This window comes from Motacilla alba, chromosome 1 (assembly GCF_015832195.1).
Source record: "Motacilla alba alba isolate MOTALB_02 chromosome 1, Motacilla_alba_V1.0_pri, whole genome shotgun sequence".
Taxonomy (NCBI): domain Eukaryota; kingdom Metazoa; phylum Chordata; class Aves; order Passeriformes; family Motacillidae; genus Motacilla; species Motacilla alba.
In genome coordinates, this window is record NC_052016.1 from 111,393,273 (window position 1) to 111,417,749 (window position 24,477).

Sequence of the window (24,477 nt, forward strand, 5' to 3'; positions counted from 1 at the left end):
ACTAAAATGTCTCTTTGGGTGGATTTCTGCAGAGCAGAATGAAAACTCTCATATATTCTGAGCCTGGCCAATACAGGAGCTTCTGGCTGCAACAAAGATGTCTGCAGGCCAATGGCTTGTGGCCAACAAACTTCACAGAAAAGAGAGAACTCCTAATTGCTAAGTCATACAGAAAAAAAGAGCAAGAGAAGATAATATTAGGGAGCTCCTGGCAAAAGGTTCTGAAATACTTCAGGAATAAAGAGCTTTTGTCTTCAAATGCTTGTGTGCTCCACACATTTTTAGTACAAGCAAATAAGCAAGGCTGTGCTCTTGAAGGTGTGGTGGTCTGTGTAGAAGCACAGATCACTACTGGCTTTTAATTTTCTGTTAACTCCATTTAATGGCCACTTGAATTTATTTTAAAAAAACAAGCATTGAAGTGGGGTTTAGTCTAGCTCACAAATCATTGTAAGAACTGTCTTTGCATGCCACAAGCACAAACAAAATCCCCAAGGTCCAAAGAAACCCGACTTCCTCTGTACCTAAAGGGTGATCAGCCCTTTAATGAGGACACCAGTGCTCTTGTGAAATCCTGGGGATTTAATTTTGAGACCAACAGTTTAGGGTGCAAATCAGTACTTCTGCATTTAAATTACTGCAAGCTAAACAATCATGCCAGGAGGTTCTTCAGGAGACATCATCGTCTGAGATGGGGGCAAGCATAACTTATGCAACAGTATCTTAACCTCACAGCTGCTGAAGGGTAAATCTGAGAATCTCCAAGGCATCCAGTATGCCTTATTTTAATGGATATTTGTAATAGTGATCCTTCTGAGTGGAGTTTGATTTTTTAAAGGTGTAGGAGACTTTCAAAAAAGCACAGTGAAATAAATATTTATGCCCTGTGATCTGGGGTTTACCTGCTGGACTTCAAAATAAGAAAGAGATAAACTCTAATGAAATGACAATTCAGTCCTTCACAAGGAGGTTTCCAAGCTCCAGGGAGGGAGGTGAGAAGTCCTGCTGTGAGCCATCTCAGTCACAACAGAGATTTCAGTTATGTGGGTTATCTTGAGCTCTTAAGTCAAGACTTGAAACAGAAAATGAAGGAAGGTGAAGTCTAATTTCCATAAAGTGTTTACTTCTCATTGGAGGGGCAGGTCTGTATGTGGAAGATGAATAATCTGAGCCATCCTTTCACATGGCTTTCCTGCCATTGTGGGTTCTGAGCTCTACAGCAGCATCATTTATGTACCAGCTTCCGAGCATACTTCCTTGTCTTTTGAAAACCATTTTAGCTTTCCCTAGTAATTTCACTGCTCTGTGATTGGCTTTGTTAGGATTTGCGCTTTGTTTTTTTGTTTTGTTGGTTTTTTAATCCTATCACATTCTAGAGAAACTTTGGATCTCAAAGTCCATGCTCTCTGGGCTGCCTTCTTGGAATAGGAATATAGAAAGAAATCATGTCCTGGGTTAATGGTTGAGCAGCTTCTGGTGGGAGGGTGGGCTCCTTCCTAGTGTCATTGTCACCTAGAGCTCAAGGATGAAGGGGAAGCAGCAGCTTTGTAAAAAGCGTAAGATGGAAACGAATCTGCTAATTAACAGGAGCAATTAAAACTACCCGCAGTCTTTTAAATTAAGTTCTTTCCAGCGATTTTAAAAGCAGCATGAGGAAGATATAATTTCTTAACCTCTACTTTACATTCGGGATGCTGGCAGAGAGTGTTTGAGAGCAGGCGTGGATCACTGCACTCACGTTTATGAAGCTGACATTCAGCTCCTTGGCGGTGTAGCCTCGCTGCAGGTTGCGCCGGGCGTACACGTCGTAGTCGCGCACGATGCGAGTGATGATATCCGATGTGGAGATACCTTCGGTTCTCTGCGTAGGTACAAACATTCCTGAGCAAAGCGGGAGAAGAAAACCTGCTGATAAAGCTTGGCAGGACCAGGCTCTGTGGTAGATAGCTGCGGATGAACATGAAAATGCCTGACAAAGGTAAGAGGCTTGCAATTGTGCCTTATTCCTAGTTCTCTCCTGTTGTTTCAATGTGAGTTTGGGGAAGGCAAGGTTGCTATACTACTCATTTTTCTCTCAGGTCTTTAGAAGGACTAAAAATTGCCCTCTGTGCAGTGTCAGCTGTGATGTGGAAGTTATTAGACTGGCAGGGGCTCCTGAGGCAGGAAGGCCAAGCTTCACAGCTGAGGCCAATTCACTGAGCAGTTCTTTCCATAAGCACAGCCCTTATTTAATGTTATATTAAGAAGCGGGGAGGTTTGCTGCTCTCCTTCATTTCCACTCCTGTGCTGCACCTGACAATCTCTGTTCTGCTGAGTAGAACAGACCAGCCTCTGGCCTTGACAAAAGCCAGGAAAAATATGCACTACAGTAACTGGAAAACACCCTGGAGGTGCCAGTGGTGTGTACCAGAACGATGAAGTGTAATGTGTGTGAAGTGTAGTGTTTCATGTCCATCCAGCCATGCCAGTGGCTGCATAACCACCCTCCCTGCTCCGACAAATCAGTCTCCAAGAAAACTGGCCATTTATCAATACTGCTCATATTTTCCTCAACACAACTGAGAGATATGTGGCTTTCCAACTGCTCCCCACCAAAGCAGGAGCACCTGAACTGTTAATGCAATTCACAAATGCAATAGTAGCAGAGTGCAGGCACACCTTGGTTTAGTAGTTATTTAGGGCTACAAAAAAATTACTACTCTCACTTACATGTAATTGCAACATGAAGTTGCTGATGAAAGAGAGAGAGAAGATTGGAGATAGTTTGGGAAAAGAATGTAGTGCTTTGTCTTAAAATGGTGTAATAGCTCCTGGCAAATTAATCCTCACACGTTCACTTAAAGTAAGCAGGCATTGGTATCTAATTTTACAGGGCTGGAAAATCACTCAGAGAAGGAATCAAGAAGCTTAGCAGCCTCTTGTGACTAATGCTATGTGATATTTTTTTCTTTCTGATCTCTAATTAATACTCTGCTAAAAAAAATAGATTACTTTAATCATGAGCAGAGATGTTTCCCTGACTGTTGCTTTTCAGGCTTCCACCAGTCACTCAGGAAACTATTTTTGGAAGCAATGAAACCCACTTTGAGCCAGAAACCTTTAAAGATAAGAGTTACAAGAATACATGGACAAAATCCAAACCCCACCTCTGTTAAGCTGAAAGTGGAACTGCAGGTGGACATGACCCTCAGTCACTGACTTTGCTTTCATCTGCTTCATGTGTTGGACTTATCCATGTTTTCCAAGCTAATTGTTCACAGATGTGCACAGTTTCAGTCAGTGCACTGTTACCCAGCTCACCACTGCCCATATGCCCTCCCATCCACTGAGGGTAGTGGGGAATTGGGAGCCCATGAGAATCTACCCAAGGAGCTCCCTGGTTCCCATCCACTTTTCTGCTCTCCAACAACCTGATGTGGGAAAACAGGAGTACTGGAACTAGGGAAAAATGTACAAATGCATCAACAGCCCTGGTCTATTTAAAACAAAACCCCTAGGAGAAAGGGGAAATTCATGATTGTAATAATGCTGCTCTGGAGCATTACGGACTATTACAGCACTAGATCTCAAAACTCATCACAAATAAGTTAACATTATGCCCAGTTTATATGTAGCAAAATCCAGCCATACAAGACCCAAGATGCCCTCTGATACCTCGTGGTGACAGACAAAATGGACCACAAGTCCCTAAAGCTGCAAGTCTGTACTCTCTTCTGCAAACTTGGAGTTTCTCATCGTGTTGTGTGCGCACTGTGCCTGTGCTCAGCGACAACAGAGAAGGGTGTGCCAGGGTTTGGGCACTCTCACACCAAGTCTGCTAATGATCCAGTGACACCAAGAGTTCCTGTTCTGCTGTCCTGTGCACTCAGCACCTTACAGAAGAAAAGCACAAGAGCTGCCTGTCCAGCATGTGTGCAGTATGTCTCTCGGTGACCCATTCTCACCCAAGGGGCCTTTTTTCACTGCCTACTGAAAGAAGCTGGCACTGGCTCTGAAATTATAGAACAGTCATTCCCAAAGGAGGGTTGTGAGTCTGATATCACAGGGACGCTCACAAGTGGAAAAAGATCAAGAACTGCTGCTATAAAAAGCTTATTCCTTCAGCTCAGGTCAATAGCTGGTCTATAGCTGTCATAGTATAGTTTGAGGTCACTTTGCATGGTGTATTACCATCAGGCGGATTGCTCTGGAATTTTTTCAAGCCTCCAATATACATGTCTATGCAGAACAGAGAGGCTGGATTTGCCAGGGTTCAAAGCAGCATCTCCAGGGAGCAGCAGAAGAAGGATGTGATTTGTTCCTCCTCCTTTCACTGTTCACTCTGTTAGGATAGCTACTACTGGCAAGCAGTGGCTTAATGTTACCTCCTCAAATGTAATTTATCTTCCTTCAACTGAAGAGACACAAATTCCTAATGAGTTCAGCATCTTCATCTTCAATGTAATATGGTAGTCAACCAAACTGCTAAATGGTCATGGGAAATGAATTACTCTGATACTGATTTACACCCTCCACCAGTGTAATGAAAAGAACCCTCAGTGCAAGTGGATCCTAATGGCTCCTGTGAAGGTTGCCTGTGCTTGCCCACATTAAGGACTGGGATGTGTCAAGGAGGTGTCAGTTTGTGGTTATCAAGAACTGACTAAAGTTGGCTGGGCTGCTGTGGGAACTGAACTCACTTTCATCCATTCAAAATTCTTCGTCAAGCACTACAAATTTGTTTTTAGAATGCAGATGGGTCTATTTTGTGCTAGATCTGAATGGTTTCCTTGGGGTTAAGGCAGGAATTTAGCCAAGGATGTCCTCTGAGGTTTTCTTTCTGCTCAAGTCAGCAGTACCTACCATTAGGGTGTATGACAATGTGATATTACCTCTACTGCTTCTCTCCCAGCAGTTCTGGTTAAAAGGCAGTAAAAGAATTTGAGCTGAGGCTGAAAAGGAAGGTGCTAAAAATGTAAAGTTGCCCTTACCTGCCTCCTTTATGTGTTTGTATACGTCATCCGATCCAGCGGAAGAGTACGGGATGTCATCATGTGCTACGAAGTCAATCTGCCAGTGAAGAAGAATCACATCACCACCACCAGATTTTAGTTCACTGGGGGACTGTTATGGAGTTATCTCTTTTCATGACTTCAGCTAACTTGCTTTTGACATTCTCATCCTAAAGCCATCACCTAGTGTATTGTACAAGATTTGGGCCGGCAACTCCTGTGTTGTAGGATCGATTATGAAAAAACAAAAAGCACTCTCCAAAAAGCACTCTCTCCAAAAGCACTGCCACTACCACATCACTCTGACTGGCTTAGTGTGATATGCAGTACAAAACCCAAGACACAGGCCCCTGCTTTTATTCCGACTGCAAAAGCAAGGGGTGAAGCCTTGGCTTTCAAAACCATGGAGGCATGATAATTGATGTTGGGTCCTTAGGGCTGTGCATGTATACATGTATACCTAGTACTGTCATGCTGTCCTTTTGCCACCCAGTGATGTAGACACTAAAATACATTCTACTTAATTATGCTTTTGTTAAGATTCATATGCGTTGCAAGGCAATCAACAGCATGTAAAACACTCTATCCTGCCTTTTAGAGGGCACGAGGTATTTTTACATATTGCACCTGTTGCCATTAGTAAGAAACACGCCTTTAATTTAGGACTTCAGTCACTAGGTGACAACTTTCCTGGTTTACCATCTCGTTTTCTGAAAGTCAATTCATCAGTAATTTTTTTCAGTGTTATTTTACCCTTCAAAAATCCCAACAGAGAAATCATCTCAGCATATTGAGAAAAAAAGGCAAAATAAATATAATGTTTTCTGACAGAGATGGAGGCAAGGAATGCTAATTTCAGCAACTGGAATTAACCGAATAAAATAACTTGCTCCACCTAATAGGATTTCAGACTTGCTCATTCTCAACTGTCAGTCCACAAAGGGGAAAGGAGGGATAAGGGAACAGATGTACCTTATGTTTTTCAAGGAACTCAGGTGTCAGTGTCCAGGGTGCATCTCTGATGACCTCATCCACGTAACGACAGTGTCTGAGGGCTTCATACCGCTCAGTTTCATTCATCACAGTGAAGCCTTTGAATTTATGAGTTAAATCATCACTGCAAACTAAAATATAGAAGTATGAGCAAAATGGCTCCACATTCAGTAAAATCAGCATGACCAGGAGTTAATTATACTAGGTAAATCCATTAACCACTTAGGTATTAGCTTAGCAATTTTTGGGATTTTCTAAGGCATCTAAGAGTTCTGCTTGGCAGATACAACTGTGTAATAATGAGACAACCTCCTCTTTCTGGAGCTGCAGCCAGAGGCCAAGTATGGCATTTTAAGACACTTCAGGTGGTATCCTTTACATGCTAAGGTAAACCAAGCCCACTCTTAAGTGGAGATTTCATGGGCTGTGATTTTTCAGGAGTGATGGCCAATGCTTTGAAACCAATCAAAGAACACAGCGTGGAAAATCGCAGAGTGCTCACTAACTTCAGGTATCACAAAATGGTCGAGGCAGGAAAACTACTTGAGACCACCTGATCCAAACCTCCTCCCCTCAGCAGAGTCAACTGCAGGTTGCTCAGGGCCATGTCCAGTTGGACTTCCAAAGAAGGAGACCCCTCAGCCTCTCTGGATCTCCACTTCCTGCGTTTCATTTTTATGTAAACAACACTCTAAAAGGTAAATTTGCCAACAAAGCTCAAAATCACAGTGGGTGAGTTTCTCGTGAAATAAATCCTGATGGAAAACAAGTCACAGAAAACTTTATAGGAATCTGTCTCCAAACTTAGCTTTGAGTTCAGCAGGTTTCAGAGAAAGAAGAGTAAGGCTTGTGCCATGTTCAAATGGAAAGCTGCTGAAGGAAAGGACTGGGAGAAGCCACATACTCTAGTGAAATGAGCAGAGTTAAAGGTCCAGAAATCCTGCATCTTTAACTCTGGATGCACCAATACTTTGTCACACTACTTTTAAAATGAGGGGCAGCAAGACCCACATTACCAGAGGACTGTAAAAGTTAGGTATTATCTTTCTACCCACATCATTGTGTAAAAACCAGTGACCTTCTCCACAACCACCTCTGTCCAACATTACAGCTACAACAGTCATTTGACACCCCACATGGAATAATGTGATACCCATTTATAGCTGGGTTGCCAGTGGTTGTCCTTCAACACAGGTCAAACCTGTGCCTTTGGATCTTTGTAAGTGTACTTGACAAATGATAAATGTAACGTTACCAGTGCCGCAGTGAAGTGTGAGAGCAGCCCTACAGTTGCTGCTTCTTTCTAATTTGACAACATCAACCTATCAGGCAAGGCGCTGGCAAAGATGCAGTCTTTTCTGAGATCTGAAATGGATGTTCTTGCTGTGATGGTCATTAAGGACTTTCAAAGTAGGAAAAATGTAGAAAGGCTTAGATAGCCCTGAAGCTTGTGCAAAATTCAAAGCCAGATAATAACATGCATAGGAATTTCAGCAAGCAAAATGCTACTCTGTCCTATTATGTCAGTTTTGATGCCTGCTGACAAGAAATTTAATGGTGATCAAAGCATTTGCAGGAGAAAGATCCCTTCAGAGACTGTATTTGTATTTATTTACAGCCTTTATGACATCTTTAGGCTACCCTCTCCTGGAAGAAAAGGTCTACCAAAATTATTGGAAAATAGTAATTTTTGCTTGAATTCTGAAGAAAGGTTTGATTTTATTTTCTGATTACTATCTGTTCACGTACAATGCAGACACGATATCTTTCTTTGTACTTCTTTTGAATCTGTTATCCTGCTCTAATAACTGATTCAGGAAGGTATAAATGTCCATTTTAAAAAGAAAAGTGATCTTAGGTCCAAATAATTGTCTTCACAAGAAGAAATAGAAGGGGTTTGTTGTGATGCCCACAAAGACATAAGACACCGGTGCTTTTGCAGCACAAACTGTATGTGGGTGTGGGAAGGTGTCCATTTTTTAAACATGCTAACACACAGTGCCTTGCTGGGAGAAGGTGCTGATGAGTGCTGGCTGCTTTGTCCTTCATGCCAAAAATAAGGGCAAAGTGAAGCTATGCCATGAATTTCAAAGGAGCTAGGCTTTTGCCCCAGAGCTCCTTCCCTTATCTGGGGCAACCCCATATCCTTTGAAAACAACAACAAAATGTACATAACTTGCATTTTTTTTTAAACCTCACAGTGTTGCGTTTCCACTTGCTTCTTCTTCAAGTTGTCTGGCTCAGCAGGAAACCAGAGAATCTTAATGTTTCCTTCCTAACAAAGGGACTTGTCCTTTACCTCACAGGAAGCTCCATGGGAATTGCCACATTCATAAGTAAAACTAAAATACTTGTTTATAAAGAGATTTTGGTTTTCCTCTGTGTTGGGTCTTTCCCCCCCACCCCCCGCCCCCGCAACTGTTTGGGACAAATATGCAAAATAATGCATCTTATAGTACCTGAAGGTTGCACTCAGGTTCACTGTAAAGCATTTGAGCAGCTGAATGAAGGTTGCTGTGAAATGTTTCTGCGAGGAATATCTCAACCCTGGAGGTGCAAGGAAAATGGAACCAAACTGCACATTTATGAGGCTTCATGAGAGCAGGGCTTGCACAGCCAACTAGGTAGGAAAGAGCCACCCTCCAGTGACTCCTCTGGCACAGGCCAACTGCTGAACAGCTGTTAGCCAGGCACACACCAAGAAAAGAAGATATTCTTAGCAAAAAAAAAAAAAAAAAAAAAAAAAAAAAAAAGGATTAAGAAAGTAACCTGCCTGGGGACACCTGTGAACTGAAATTACGTTCCACTCATGATCTACATTTGGGTCTTCAATGACAATGGGCCAGACTTAGCTTCTGTGATGATGCTGAAGGCTGGGTCTGGACCTGGCAGGCAGAGGTCATGGTCTGTGCCTGGCTGGCAAAGGGACCGATGAGCCAGAAATAAATAATGGTTGCTCTCATTCACTCATCTCCATCTTTGAACAATTTTGAGCAAATAACTGAAAAAGGTAAATTATTCATATGGAGCTATTTTAAGCTCAGAACCACGCAGGCACCTGCTTTAACTAGAATGGGAATTGTGCCTGTGCTGCTGAGGGCAGAATTTGACTTTTACTTTAATTGATGCAATTGTAAGATGCAATTCAAGGCAAATCACCTATAGAAAGCCCCTGAGTGAAAGCAGCATTCAAGTCATAGTGTATAAACAGCTGGGGGTGGGAGCACAGCAATAACTTTCTGATAGTGAAGCACAGAAGCAAAAATCCAGTGCAATAAATAACTGATCTTACCTCCTACTAATAAGTAGCTATTTGGGAATAGAGTTTTGGCTTGCATAAGAGCTCTAGCATGGCCAGCGTGGAAGAGGTCAAATATTCCATCTGCATACACTCTGACAGGTCTGTCAACTGTGGAGAAAGAAACACAACAGTGATTTTTCAGATCCGAAACAAATTGCACTTAATTCTCCTGGATGGCATTTTGTTCCCAGATCAGATGATTGCAGAGATTTACCCCAGTTCTGATATTCAAAAGCCCCACAGGTGAACCTGCAGTTTTTGATACTGCACATTACTTGTTCTTTGTACTCTCTGCTATTTTCTCTCAGACTTACCCCTCTTTATTATCACCCATCATCCTCATATTCTAATTTAGCAAAAATATCATCTTCCTGCCTCATCCAGAGTTCCACCATATGTCTTGTTCTTTTCTCTCTGCCTTTCTAATCAGATATGCCTTGTGGATTTTTCCCATCATTTCCCTTTCCTTCCCTCTTGCCTTGACTTTTTCCACAGCTTACTGCTGTAAAAATCAATTGCTTACCTCTTCTATGCAAATCTTTTACTTCACTTTTTCCAGACTTTCCCCAAGTTCTACTCTCTAATGAGCCTATAACTTCTCTTTCTCATGCTATCACCCTTGTAACTCTTTCTGCACAGAACCTTCAGCAGCACTGTCCAGATTAAAAAAGGACTTGCTTTCCCAAATGACATGCTTTGCCACCTCCAAGCAAAAGCACAGTGGAGATGAAAGCAACAGAGCTCAAACCTCCATGGACTGTGTTTCAGTGACAGCAGAGAGATGTCTCTGCAGCCAGGACATCCAAGGGTCCATGGGAGAACACTGTTCCCTGTACAGCTGACTGGAAAGCTGCAGCTTGCTCCTATAATGTGTACATACTTCAAAAACTTATTTTAAATAAGTAGAGTATGTCAACAGAGCCTTTTAAAAAATAACCTCTTCAAATATGGGGGGGCTGAAGGATACATTTGGGACTTCATGTGAAATCATCCTGCTTCCCCAGTCCAATCACAGACTCCCAGATAAAGAAATTGGCAAGTAACCTTTAAGGCCACTGAAGGTGTGATGTGATCATCAGGAACATCAGTAAAAGAAGAGTTTTTCAGAGATGAGAATCCAGAAGGTAGCTACTACATAACACAATTTTCAGGCTGGCTAGAGTGGGCTGGCAAGCCTTCCTGCCAGCCAACATCCACAAATACATCAAACTCTAACTTGAAAGGTTTTCTCTTGTTGTTTTTCTAAGAGAACATAATGGCTCTGTAGTTGCTGGTTTCTTCTCCATTACGTGAGTGCTTTTGAGTAGAAGGCACAAATAAGCATTAATTGATGTTTGTATGGAAGGAGCATATGGAAGTGCTTTGGGAGTGCCCACGACCCTGTGGATGCAGCTCTCTCCACATACCTGGTGTTCCCAGGCGGGCTTGTGCAATGGTTAACTTCTCGTGGGGTGCTTGGCACTGACAGCTGGTTTCATCAGCGAATGGAGCAGGTGCCGTCAGAGTCTGGAAGGAGGAAGAAGCACAAAGAAAGTAAATTTATTTTCACCCGCAAGTAGTTATAAAAGAACGATTTCATTGTGGCAGAATGCTGTAACCAGACTTCATACCGCTTTGTTCTCTGGGGATTTTTGCATTTTGGTTACCCCTGAGCACACACAATTCACACAAGGCAGGATGGTGAGGAAAATAAAGCTTTTTAAACACGTCATGTGACCGAATTCTTTGTCTCTGTTAGAGAAGCTTGGTCATCTTTGAGGTGGGTGAAGGCACACAATTTTTTTTTTTTTTTGCAGAACAAAGTCAGGTTGGACAGTGTGAGCATCTTAACACTTCTCAGTGACTCTGAAGGCCCAAGGAAAAATGTATTCTGTTACCTGTAAGTAACAGCTGGAAAAACTACTTGGGACTTAGAAAGCTGCAAATGAGCCACCTCTTAACAAGCACCCTTTCCTGCCACTGGCATCAGTACAAATAACTGGGAGTGGAGGTTGTTTTGTTGTGGTTTTAGTCAGAATCTCCTATAATTTTGAGGAACCATTCAAAATAAAGACAAGGATGCAACCTTAAGTCCCATTTAACAAGAGCTGACTGAGCTGCAACTCCTTTCTGGTCTGACACATTCAGTAATAGTACTAAAACACTTTAACTGTGATCACAGCACCACAAAGGTACTTGCTCTGAGGAGCTTAAAACCTAAAGATATATGAGACAGTGTGAGGATGTGTGAAGACTGACGTGGCATTATCTGTCATGAAACTTGATTACTGAATTTGTATTTTCTGCCCGTGTCTATGCAGGAAGTTATCAGCCATCAGACCCTCAGGTATTTATTATCTGCCATATAGTCTGATAGGAAAAACAGACAGCTTCTACAGCTGTTGGCTTGAAATCTTTACAAAAACATAACTGAGTTTTGGTTTGTTTTGTTTTTGAGATTAAGTGGTGGTTGAGAAAAGCGAAAGGAAATCTGTCCCTTTGCCTCCCCCGTGATTTAACTGGGAGTTCATGGCTGTGCAGCTGTGGCTTGGTTGGGTTTTGACAGTGACCACCTGATGTACAGTTGTCACACCAGTCTGAGTAGATGGATGATCACACTCATGGATGATCATAACAGCATCCCTTTTTGCCTTTACATGATTTTTCAGAGTTTTGATGCTGAATGATTCATCAGTGAGCATTTAGCATTCTTTAGCATCCCTGAGACACTTTAGAGCATGTCATGCCTAATTGCTGGCTGATCTCTGGGCTCACTGGTTTGTTGCATGGAAAGCTCAGAGGACAGTAGTAAAACAACAACAAAGACTTAAAGATTCAGATCCAGTTCTTTCTGCTGATTTGCTATTCATTTTGTTTACTACAAGTAATGCAATTTTATGTAGGTTTCCTTATCTTTCTTTCAATTTTTCTTCCCTTACTTTTTTCCCATACTCTCGAATGTTAAAGGAAATTATCATCATTAGCATCTTCATGATGAAAGTCACAGCATCTCTGCACAGACAAGGTTAAAAATGGAGAAACTATTACCAAGCCCAAGTTTCTGTCTGGGTTTCATGGAGGGGAACTGTTCATCAGGCCACCCACGCTGCACAGCGTAGAACATTACACATAATCATACAGTGCCAGCTCTTTCCTTTATTTCCTAAATACTGTCTTTTTGCTTCTGGCTTTGCTATTGCTGGGTGCTAATCTGTCTTTTTATCTCCAAGGAAGGTCAAGTTACACGGCAGCCCATACAGCCTGGTTCCTGCTGAGATAAAGAGGAAGGCAGAAATGTTAAAACAATAATGGCTATGGTCTGAGGCCTGCAACTGGTAATCAGCTCCTAGCTTGGCAGAGGTTGTTTCCTTGAAGGTTATTTGAAGAAAATAGACCTGGTTTGCAGGAAGATATCTCTTTTTCCCCCCAGGCAAACACAGTGGTGCTTTTCATCCATGTAACCACCTTTGCAACACTGAGATTTTTCTCTCAGTCTCTGCTCAATGGAGAACAACCTCTATTAGCTTCCCATTGGTCCAGCTTTTACAAATGTTTGTCATCAAATCTCACTTTACAGATCAGGGCTTAGAACCAGACCTGTCAATATTCCCTTTACTCTCTGATCTCACAGTTACTAGCTACAAAAATACATCAAATGCAATACATTAAAATCAGCCATATTCTGTCAAAACCAAACAGAGAAAAGCATAAACACCATGTGCTGACAGATGATAGCTACAGCAATAGCTTCCAAATGACTACTCACTACTACTTTATTTTATCTGTCCTAGAAAAATTATTGCTAAGCTTACCAAAAACGTCTTATGAGTAAAATGAGACCATTTGGTTTGTATAAAAGCCCATAAGAGAAAATATTTCAAGAAATTATTAAAACCCAGGAATAATTTATCAAACCTTTTCAGTTTGTATATATAATTACTTGTATTCTTTCCAGTTTCTTGACGGTAATAATTAGAATTGTGAGAAAACAGCAAGGAATTTATAGAGCAGCTTTTTCATTTTGGTTAATCCATTAAGGTTCTTTTGGAAGTTTGCTGTAGTCTTGCCAATAATCATATGGTTAGACAAAGTCTTTGTACTTCTGTCTTTCTCTGATAGATTTTTCCCTTCATCTCTGCCTTCCTTATATTCTAGGCATTTACATTTTGCAATTACTCAAGAAAGTGAAATTAAATTAGCCTTGTATTTTGGACCAAGGTAAGCTCCTGAGACTGCACCATCCTGTAGTAATATGTGAGAGAAAGCTTATCACATGTCACAAATGGAGAAGTCATTGTAATACTAGGACTAATTAATGATATTTACTTCAGAAGATAATAAAAAGCTCTTGCAATAACAGTCCTGTTTCCTGGCAATTAAGATACAGCATTCAGTAAAATGAAGGTACAGAAAATCATCACATTTAGTAACCCTTGCATATTAGAAGCTGTTCATTCAGTGAGAATTTTAAATAGTGTCTTACTTGCTTTCTAGGAAATTTGCAAAAGAACTGAATGATGCTCAATAAACTTCAGGACATTAAAAGATGGAAGGTGGATAATGGGAGCTTTCCCAGCAAGCACCTCACAGCTCCAAATGCACCAGCAATGTCTCTGTAACCCACGGCTCTATTTGGTGAGACAGCAGCCCAAAGAAGAGCACAGTGTGGTTGGCATCCCCGAGCTGGTTCTGGGCCGGGACACTTCATGAAGAAACCCCACATGACAGCCAAAGCACCTTATTTTCAGGTATATCTTGATGCTGCCTTTTTATTATATCTCTTCACAGTCTCTTAGGCTACTGTAGCCATTTAACTTAGGTCCTAGGCATAAGATAAACACTCATGCTTGTGTTTGTAATGATTAAAAAGAAAGTTGCAGGTGATTTGTAGAGGAAGAGGAGTCCTACCACTGAAATAACAGGTCAAGGACACAAGCACCCTCTCACATCTCCACACCCTCTCTTTTGATGACAGCCCGTCGTGTTATTGCTTGCTTGCTTCTGTATGTTTGGTACTTGGGCTGGGGTTTTTACACAGAAGCAAGGAAGACAGAAACATTCTTTTAAGCAGGCAAATGTAGACACATCCAAGCCATAATGCACCTGCCTTTATACCTCTGCCTGCAGAGTGACTGCAGGAAACACTGCACACTAATGGAAGGAGCTACCTTTTTTTTTAAATTCATGCAACTACACTACCTTCTCTCCTCCTCTTGGTAAAATTGTGTTGTCATCTAAGATTTTGCCAGCAACAAAGATCAATGAAATTTCAGATCATGAACCAGTACAGCTACAGAGGCAACACTTCACAAAGCAGGTTGGGCCTGTGCTTATGAAAGAATTAAACTGGCAGGGAGATTCTGTGGGAGGTCTGATGCTGTAACCATCTTTTGTCTCAGAGGCAGTATTTAAAACAGGTAAGTGATTTCACTGGAACAAATAACGTGGGTAAGGTCTACTCATATGAGGAACAATTATTTTGGGAACTACTCCTGATGTTGGGAAACACTAATTACAAAGCAAGAAACACTGACATCAGTTCAAGGAATATTTAAGAAAAAGCCCTATCAAAACTATTGAAAAGTAAGTATGTGCCAAGTTTCTGAGGTATGAACACTTTTTGTAAGTGGAAAGGCCACGTTAAGGACTACCAAGGTCCTCTTAGAGATTCAGGGAGCAAATATTGTCAAAAAGGAAAACCTTGTTGTCTCCTACATGTTTGGGTCAGTAACCTACATTTATGAGCATTTAAGTTGTAATTGAATGTAACTGGTGGTTGTCTCCTGGTAAAGTTTTTACAAACTGTTTTAATATCAATGCCAGTATAGAAAAAAGTCTATCCTGTTCTCTGACTGTGACTGACTCTCAGCTCTGCTGACTCAGGAAGGTGGATGTAAATGAAAACATGGCAAACCAACCTCATAAGAACAGTAACTTCAGCATTCTGTTTGCAAGCATTTCAATTTAACTTTGTTGCTCTTTCTGGGCTTAATCTTCAATCAAATATTCTTTGCTCATCATTAGTATTAAGTAATTATTAAGTGCAAGATGTAATTACAAATTGAAGATACTGCAGAAGAAAAGCAGCTTCCACTGCCTTTTCAAGAAGCATAATGATGTAGAGATTCATAGATTATGAAACTAGATCAACTATTACATAATCTAGTGTAATATTTGCAAAAGGCCAAAGAATTTTGTGACAAGATTCCTGCATGACAGCCATGACTTCTGACTGAACTGGAACACATTATTTAGAAAACAAAATCATCCCTAGAGGTAGGATAGGCCCCAAGTCAAGCAGAGTTCAAGTGAAAAGAGTTGCCAATGAAGCACCTCAGCTTCTGTGAACACCTGCTGGAAGTGAAATGTGACCCTCAGGAACTCATCCACCTGAGCCCGCTCCCCTGGCATGGCCAGAAGGAGCTGGGAGGAGCTCTGCATGCCAGTGATCCAGGCAGGCCTCGCTGCAAGAGCAAACTGCAGCAAGGCACTGTGCAGCCCGTGAGCCTGGATGTTCTCCTGTCCTGATGGCTGCAGACAGGAAAGCTGTCAGGTATGCCAGCACCAAGGAGGGATACACAGCATTCCAGGATAAAGAAGCTTGTGGCTCCTTCAAAGGAGCACCGGGTGCCAATCATCAGCCTGCAGACACCATCAGCAAGAACCGAACTGGCTGTGGAGCATGTGCAGCTCCATGCCCAGGGGCAACTGCTTGCTGGCCCAGGAGTAATGCTGAAGGTTGGCCATGGTCAACAGACCAAAACCGTGTAACCACTGCCCTAATGCCACTCTGTGTCTTACTCATCAATTCAGTGGAGACAACATCAGCTCCTGTGTTTTGAATGTCCATTACACATTTCTTTTTACTTGTACATTACTGTATAGAATCACAGAATCATGAGGGTTGGAAAAGAGCTTTAAGATCATCCACGCCAACTGTCCACCCAGCTCTACCACTGTAACCCCTAAACCACCAAAACATATCACCCAGCACCAGATCCAGATGCCTCTTGAGCACCTGCAGGGATGGTGACTCCACACATCCCTGGGCAACCTATTCCAATGTCTGACCATCCAAACACTGAAAAAAAATTTCTAATATCTAATCTGAATCTCCTCTGTCTCTGTTTAAGGCCATTTCCTCTGGTCCACTCACTGTAGGCACAGCAGAAGGGAACAGCTCCCACCTCACTACAGCCTCCTTCCAGACAGTTGTAGAGAGCAATGAGCTTTCCCCCGAGCCTCCTCAAGAGTACACAAACCCAGCTCCCTCAGCCATTCCTCACAGGACAAGCTCCAGACCCTTCACAACCCTCGCTGCCCTTCTCTGGACACACTCCAGCACCTCAGTATCTTTTTTGAAGTGAGGGGCCCAGAACTAGACACAGTATACTCGAGGTGTGGCTCCACCATTGTTGAGTAAGGGTGACAATCACTGCCCTGGTCCTGCTGGCCACACTCGTGCTGATACAGGCCAGGTACCATCGGCCTTCTTGGCCACCTAGGCACATGCTGGCTCACTGTCAGCTGGCTCACAACCAGAAACCCCAGGTTCCTTTCCACTGGGCAGCTCTCAAGCCACTCCTCCCCCAGCCTGGAATGCTGCATGGGGTTGTTGTGACCCAAGCACAGGACAGGGTACTTTCCCTTTTTGAGCTCCTTCAACTGTCCTCAGCCCATTAATGAGTCTGTCCAGGGCCCTCTGTAGATCCTTCCTACCCTCAAGCAGGCCCACAGTCCTACCCCACGTAGTGTCATATGCAAAGTCACCTGATACATGGCTAAAAGAACCCAACTCTGCTTTAACACAGGCAAGGGTGAATCTTCTGAAAGCAACTCAGTTATAAAGCTAAACTATTGGGTGAATTCGGCCAAACAATCAATCTCAACTTGTGCTTCTTTACAGAGATACTTTACATTTATCAATTATTTAATGTCAGACATAGAACAGCATTTTGTATAAACCATTACTCAGAAACAGAGCTATGAAGAAGCAAAAAAAAAACCCAAAACTTTTTTTCCTCCTGCACAAGGGACACATACCCTGCAGTTCCTCAGCTGTCAGCAGAAAAACTCTGGGAAGATCTATTTTCCCATAGGGAGGGTGATGGGCTTCTTTACAAGATCCCTGATTCATCCAGTGCCTTTCAAGAGGTTTTCACCTTATACCATCTGTTTGTATGTGTGTGAAACAGGGAAGCAGATTACAAGGAAACAAAGGACACACTGGGATAGACAGTGATGGCTGTACTGAACGTCTGTTCATGATTGTGGATGTGTGAGTATACACTACACATATCCTTGCCTGTGTAGTCAGTATCTGCTTCCTAATTCTGTATTTATTTCTTCTGCTCCATATCCACACACATATCCTTGCCTGTGTAGTCAGTATCTGTTTCCTAATTCTGTATTTATTTCTTCTGCTCCATATCCACACATGTACTGAGTTCTTTTTACACTTTATACGTATGTTCTATTATAATGTTGTCTATACTCCTGAGGAGGGAGCAGAGAGAGTCTATCTACAATGTTTTTCCACTCCTTTTTAAAGGTACAATACAAACCTCTGTCGTAATGGCAACAGCACAGTTTAAGAAGTTGGTAATATTCTCCTAATAAAACCTGTTTCTAAAATATCATTGCATTTGCAAGCACAGAATGCAAAATATAGAATATAGTGTTTTCTCCCTGTGTTTATGGGTAATTTCTGATTCCTGAAAAGGAACCTGTAGTTCTGTGTACCTGACAAATAGGTACTGCAACATTTTTATGCATAAATTGCAGCATTTCAGAAGGTATATAAACTGCGTGTCCTCTGACGTAATAAGGAGAAATCTAAGCAGATTTTTAATGTCTATGGGCAATTTAGGTTCTTTTAAGTGCAGAAAAAATTGCTACATGTCCTCAAGCACAAACTTCACTTGGCACGTTTTTATGGGTTTGTGGTTTTATATATTAGCTGATATTTATGAAAATTAATCCAGAGCAGAACCCAAACTTCTAAAGGACCAAACAAATACTTAGTCAAATAAAGGAATTTTGGGTTCCTTAAATGTAAAGCTATTTACATATTTATTTATGCTTAATTCCACATTAAAGTAAACAGATGGCAGACCCCCTGTCATAATATCACGTGAGAGAGAAAACAGATGCATGGGACACTTTTTAACCACAATAAACTTCCCCTACATTAATCATTGGCTCCTCTGATTAAAACTGCCTTCCAGTGATACAGGAAAGATGAATATGAAGATCTATGAAAGCTCACAGAAATAAAATACTGAAATGATTCTGGGGATTGCATCAGCACCTCTTAAAACATTCTTTGTAAATATGAAGGGATGAAAATACAGGAATCCAAGGCATGCACACTTTCCTTGGAATTATTTCAGATTTTGTGTTTGAGTTCATTGCTTAACAGCAGCAACAAGAAATTGTCTAAAGAAGTAGACTGACTCCTTGAACCATTATACAGCTCCAGTGTGCTTAAACACTAAAATCTTCTCCTCTTCTCTTCAATAAAATAAAAAACCCAGTGTTTTCCAAATGTACTTGAATAATTGGAAAAAACTGAATTCATGTACTCTCATATTTTCTAAAAAATCAAGTAAATAAACAAAATGGCTGAAGCAGCTAATAACCTAAAATTATGTGAGATCTGTCACACTCAGCTGTGCTCGAGTCTCATTCTCCAAGTACTGTAGATTCAGTGGCCCCAAGATACTTAATACCTAATTCCCACTGAACTGTGAAAGCCTGCAGCCTCTGAATCCCACAACACTACAGAAGTGAATGTGAGCTTTGGAGCAGGGCTGGGATTGCAAGGTGAACCTCAAGCGGCCGTGACACTTGCAGTGCCTTGGCAGAACAGGTTTTATCTGCCATATGGACAGATGAAGCATCCAGTTAGTCTGTCCTTGCAACGATGATGGAAAAAAGCCCCCAATAAACTACCTGGGTACTTCCACACAGGGCCCCAGTGCCACCTCCTCTACAAGAAATGAGAGCTGGCCACAGCTTCAGCTGCCTGAGAACAGACATCCAAGGGTAGTATGGATGTCACATAGCCTTGAACAGCCCAGGATTTTGGGGATCGCACTGCCTAGGGCAGAGCAGACAGAACAAAAAGTACTTACCTGCTTCCTTACATCATCTTAGAGATAGATTCACTTTAAATTAATGCAAACTGCTGCTTAATTCTTCCTGCCTTACCCTGTGAGCACAGGCCAAACCAACCACATACCTACCTATCTACTCCCTCTCCTCCCCTGTAATTCACCCCAGCTAATTCAGGGGGGTCTCTGCTTATCTGGTTTTTAAATTAGGTACTGTGATGGAAATGTATGTTGCATTGCCCTGCATTCCCTGAACTTATCTAACCCTCAGTTAGGCTCTGACAGTTTTGAAAATAAGACACTGGTTCCCATGTCCTAAGAGTACTTTATCACGTTTCCACTGATGCCTGTGTTGGAAGACAGAGACATGAAATACAAGAAAAAGAAGCTCTCAGTGTGTTCAAGGGAAAGATGAGACCAAGCAGTACATTCTGAAGTTTGTTTTCAAGGAAGTTTCAATGTGTATTTGTGTTCGCTTTATCTGCAGCACTGTCCTTATAAATGGCCATTGTTTTCTTTTATGGAAGATGCTGCGTGGAACTGTCTTCCTGAGCAAAGTGTGTTGAAATGCCTGTTTGTTTCTTTCACGTGAGGACAGGTAATTTTCAAAGGACACACCAATCCTTCAAGGAGCTACACACACCTGGGACCAAAGTGAAACTCTTGATCCCAAGTGACATAATAAATTATAAAAATTAAGCAAATCATTTCACAAGGTTTTGTATTTCCTGCTATGTATCTCTCAGCTAAACTAAGAGCTTTCTTTTTTAGTACTGATGCACACGGGCAAACCCTAAGGGCAGGATTCCCAGGCTGAGATCACAGCCCAGCAGCACTCTGCAGCTTACTTGAAGTTATCCAGGGACAACTGTTGTGTCATGAATGTGTGGCATGACATTACCACACGTATGGGGTCATTATATGACCCCACCATATGGGGTCATGTTTATCCCACTGAAAACAGTGAAAGCCCCCATGACCACAGACATTCCAAGGATTAAAAATATGAATGGGACCGCAGCAGATGAGAATGTGACCTACCATAGCAGTTTGGTCCAGATGAGAAAAGGGATAAATGCAAAAGGATGCAAACCAGGATTGGAGAAATGCTATTTGTGAGGGGTTTTTTCTTGACCACAAAACTCCTAAAATCACCCCTATGGATAAAACCTGTGACTCTGAGGGGTTTGTTTCTCTGTTGTGCATTGAAGCCAAGACCTGTGGGGTCACTCAGAGAGACATTTTCCTGGCATAAAGATACACGGAAGTTGACAACATAAAGAAGGCAAATATTAAGTCAGAGATGGAGCAGAGGAATTGACTGAAGCAACACAAATGCTCATTAACTCTCCAGCTGGTTAAGAAAATGCAGAGTGTCTTTGGAAAGAATTAATGGCAATTTATAACGACAACAGTACCAGGCCCTGGAAAACATCAGGTTTCAATACACATTGAAACTTACCCTAGAACTGCCTTCAAAGTCCCCTGATTTCCTGATCTTTGAAGGACACAGGTTCTTTAGTGCTAATGTGACAGCTCCTGACAAGCTAGCAGACTTCACAGCCTAAAATCAGAGGTCTAATGGCAGATAGCCATTTAAAATACTCACAGTTTTACGGCTTTAAAGAAATAATTCCTGTTTCAAATGAAAAGGACGACAACAGTTTCAGAAAAGAACCAGCCCCTTTTCACCTCCTAACATCTGAGGTGATTTCTCAAAAGAAAAACTGCTTCCTTCAACTTAGCCTATATATAACCTGAAAGCCCAGATAATTCATTTTAGAGATTTGTGAGAACCAATGAACAGCATTAAGAAGTCATCTGTAAATATCACAGACTTGCCACCAATTATATAATTCTAAAGTACCAGAGCCATCCTGAGCTCCAAACAATATTCAAATGTTACCTGAGACACCCTCTTTCCTTCACACTAATAATCTAGGTGACAAGGTTACTGGCCCACCACTGCACATGCTGCCTTCAGAGGATGAGATCAGATCAAGTACTGAAGATCTTAAAAAAGATCTCATAGGAACTCGATGTCCATGTTATTAGACTGTCTGTCAAAGGGTGATTAACTCTTCAGAACACCCACCCTTAATTCTTCTCACGTCAGACACTGCCTGACTACACTTGTTGGCCTCATTCCCCAAGCTCTGAGTTCAGTGTACTGCACTATACTTCACCAGGCAATCTTTTTTTTTTAGCCTGAAGATAACACAGATCTGATGACTGACGAGGTATCACTTCATAAGGACACACTTTCCACAAAAATGTATTGAAAATGTCTCCACTGTCCATTATTGGTACTCAGGAAGACCTAAAACAGCGTAATGAATTCCTGTTTCATCCATGTGCTCTGCCACCCTAATTTCCACAGAAATTATACCAGAATGCATGATACTGTAAATACTGATATCATATTGTCACTCCTTTCTTTAAAGCCTTTTAAAATGTCAGACTACACAGAGTAATATATTCAAACAGGTTGTTATATCTGAGCTTTTGACAAGAGAAATCTCAGCCTGCAAGAATACACTGCAGTAACTACCTCTGAGCTAACTTTCCCTATTAAAACAGCTCCAAAAGCTTTCCATGAACAAATTAACAGTCTTCTTTAGAAAAGATGAATCTAATTAATACACGAGAAAGGAGAAAACATTAATTTAGGTCAGCTCCAATGACTGTTGCTATTTCCTGTCAAATCAGAACAATGTCTCAACTATAGTGTGAAATTTAATTACTGAAGTTTGATGTTTAAGTATGTTTTAATTAGCACTGCGACTGAATTCTGGTGTTAAGTGATCTAATTTCTAGTACTAAACTGTTGCATCCATCATGCATTCTCACATCCTGACACTGCCTCCACAATTCTGTGATTGCAGTTATTAACTTTCTACCACCTTGCCAAAGGTGCATACCATGCTGAGGTACGGAAAGATCTCTCCTGGTGGGAATAACAACAGATTTAAATAAGAAGCAAGGAAACACTCGAAATTTTAAATGAGTACATGAATAGAAGGTCAGCTCTCAGAACCCGAACTCTTGGGGTACAGCAGCCTTGTAAAGTTGCCTACACGGTCTGAGGGAGTCTTTAAGCAATGAGCATCAGAGGAGTTAATTTAAGTATCACTCTCCCGGCCCTCCCTCATTCTCCTGTCCCCCCCGCAGCTCTCCGAGACTCTGTTTTTACACATCCTGAATCGAACCGGCAACTCCTCAGCGGACTCTTAAAGTTGAGAAAAGCGGCATTTGCCGTTCCTGAGCGCAGTAACCCGTCCGAGACGCGGCCGGCGGGGCAGCGCGGGGCCGGGCGGTCCCTGCGGAGCGCCCCCGGGGGCTGCCATTCCCGGCGGGAGCGGCTGGCACCGGCCATCGCTCCCGCCGCCGGCTCCCTGGAGCGCGGGCCGCTCCTCGGCGTGCACAATGGAAACGGGCAGCTTTTGAGATCCCGACACGGCTCGGTCACCACACGCCTCCCGCCGCCGCTCCCGCCACCCGCACACGTGTGGCAGCCGCGCCGGTGCCCGGGCGCGCCCGGAGCCGTCAGGAGCGCGGGGGATCCGGGTTTTTAACGGGCGGACCAGGGATCCTGCCCGTCACCGCAGTGCCCCGAGTTCCTGCACGGCACGGCACTGCACAGCCCACCTCGGACAGCCTTCGCTCGCCCTTTCCCTGGCCTCGCACAAAGGGACCCGCCGTGAGGAGGCACCGGCCGCCCGCGGGCTCCCTCCCTCGCCCCCGGCCCAGCGGCCCCGCAGCACCCGGGGCGGCTCGAGCGGGCGGGCCGCGGCCGGGCCCGACTCACCAGGCGCGGCTGCGGGCAGGTGTGTTCCAGCTCCTCCATGGTCTCGGAGGGGGATTTGGGGACGCCTCTTCCTGACTCAGCACCGGCCGCACGCACTGGCATGGCCGCCGCCCGGGCCCGCCCGGCGCGGGGGGTCTCCCCGGGAGCCGCCCGGGGGCTCGGCCGCTCGCGTCGCCACGGCAACCGGCGGGCCCCGCCCCGCTCTGCGCGCGCGGGGGCGGGGCCGGCTCATTTGCATGCGGGCTCCTGGTTGGCTGCTGCCCCGCCGCGCCACCGCGCGCTGCCCACGGCGGCTCCGCGGGCGGGCCCCGCCCCCGCGGGGCTCAGGGGCCGGAGCGGGCCCGGCTGGAGCGGAGCGGGGCCGCGGCCGGGAGCTCCCGGCGGTGCAGGGCCCCACAGCACGGGGCAGCAGAAGGTTCCTGAACATCGCCAGTGAGGGACACTGCACAACCTCTCTGGGCAAGCTGTTCCCCCGACCGGTCACCGCACAGGGAATAAATTCTTCCTCATGTTCAGGTAGAACTTCCTGTGCATCAGTTTCTGCCTGCTGCCTCTTGTCCTGGGCTTGGCAAGCCCGAGAGGAGCCTCCGAAGGGCTCCGTCCTCTTGGTGCCCCCCCTGTAGATATTAATACACATTATTGAGGTTCCCTCTCAGTCGACTCTTGCAGACACTGAACAGGCCAAATTTCCTCATCTTTACCTTGTTAGAGAGGTGCTCCAGTCCCTTAATCATATTTGTTCCCATCCACTGGACCCACTCCAGGATCTTCAGGTCTCTCGTCCTGAGGAGCCCAGAACTGCACGCAGCACTCCAGATACACTTATTGCCACGTCTGGGGTCACCATTTATTACCGTGGGTCTTCTGGTTAGTTAGGACTTGGTGAAGGGAAGGAGAGATCTTGACTCCATTTCAGAAGGCTGGTTTATTATATTATGATATATATTATATTTAAAAACCCACACTATAACTATACTACAAAAAACAGAGAGAAAGATTCATCAGAAGGCGAGACAGGAATAGAAAGGAATGAATAACAAAGTTCTGTGACTCCCAGAGAGTCCGAGAGCTGCTGCCTCCTGGATTGGCCACCAAGTAGAAACATCCCACATTGACCAACGGAGGAAGCACCTGCTGCATTCCACAGCAGCAGATCACAAATTGTTTACACTTGAAGCTGAGGCCCTTCAGCTTCTCAGGAGAAGAAAATCCTAGCAAAGGGATTTCCACAAAATATTACAACCACATACACTCATCTCACTGGGGCTGGGTGGAGGGGCAGGATCACCT

General features: G+C 43.4%; 1 protein-coding gene across 5 annotated transcripts in view; it reads right to left on the reverse strand.

The window, feature by feature from the left end:
• The window catches only part of PCYT1B (phosphate cytidylyltransferase 1, choline, beta), a 54,138-nt gene that overhangs the window by 17,806 nt on the left and 11,855 nt on the right, over positions 1-24,477 (reverse strand). For 3 of the 5 annotated variants that reach the window (XR_005257785.1, XM_038144115.1, XM_038144420.1), the window contains exons 1-6: positions 23,188-23,390; positions 10,692-10,791; positions 9,277-9,393; positions 5,964-6,115; positions 4,971-5,049; positions 1,739-1,881 (exon numbers count right to left, since the gene is read on the reverse strand). Coding sequence is in view for 4 of the 5 variants with exons in the window: in XM_038144115.1 (XP_038000043.1) it covers positions 1,739-1,881; positions 4,971-5,049; positions 5,964-6,115; positions 9,277-9,393; positions 10,692-10,791; positions 23,188-23,289 (693 nt within the window). In the remaining variant the exon portion in view is untranslated. Of the gene's footprint in view, positions 1-1,738; positions 1,882-4,970; positions 5,050-5,963; positions 6,116-9,276; positions 9,394-10,691; positions 10,792-23,187; positions 23,391-24,477 lie in introns of those variants that run through there. The other 2 variants (XM_038144248.1, XM_038144335.1) reach the window with 1 other exon arrangement.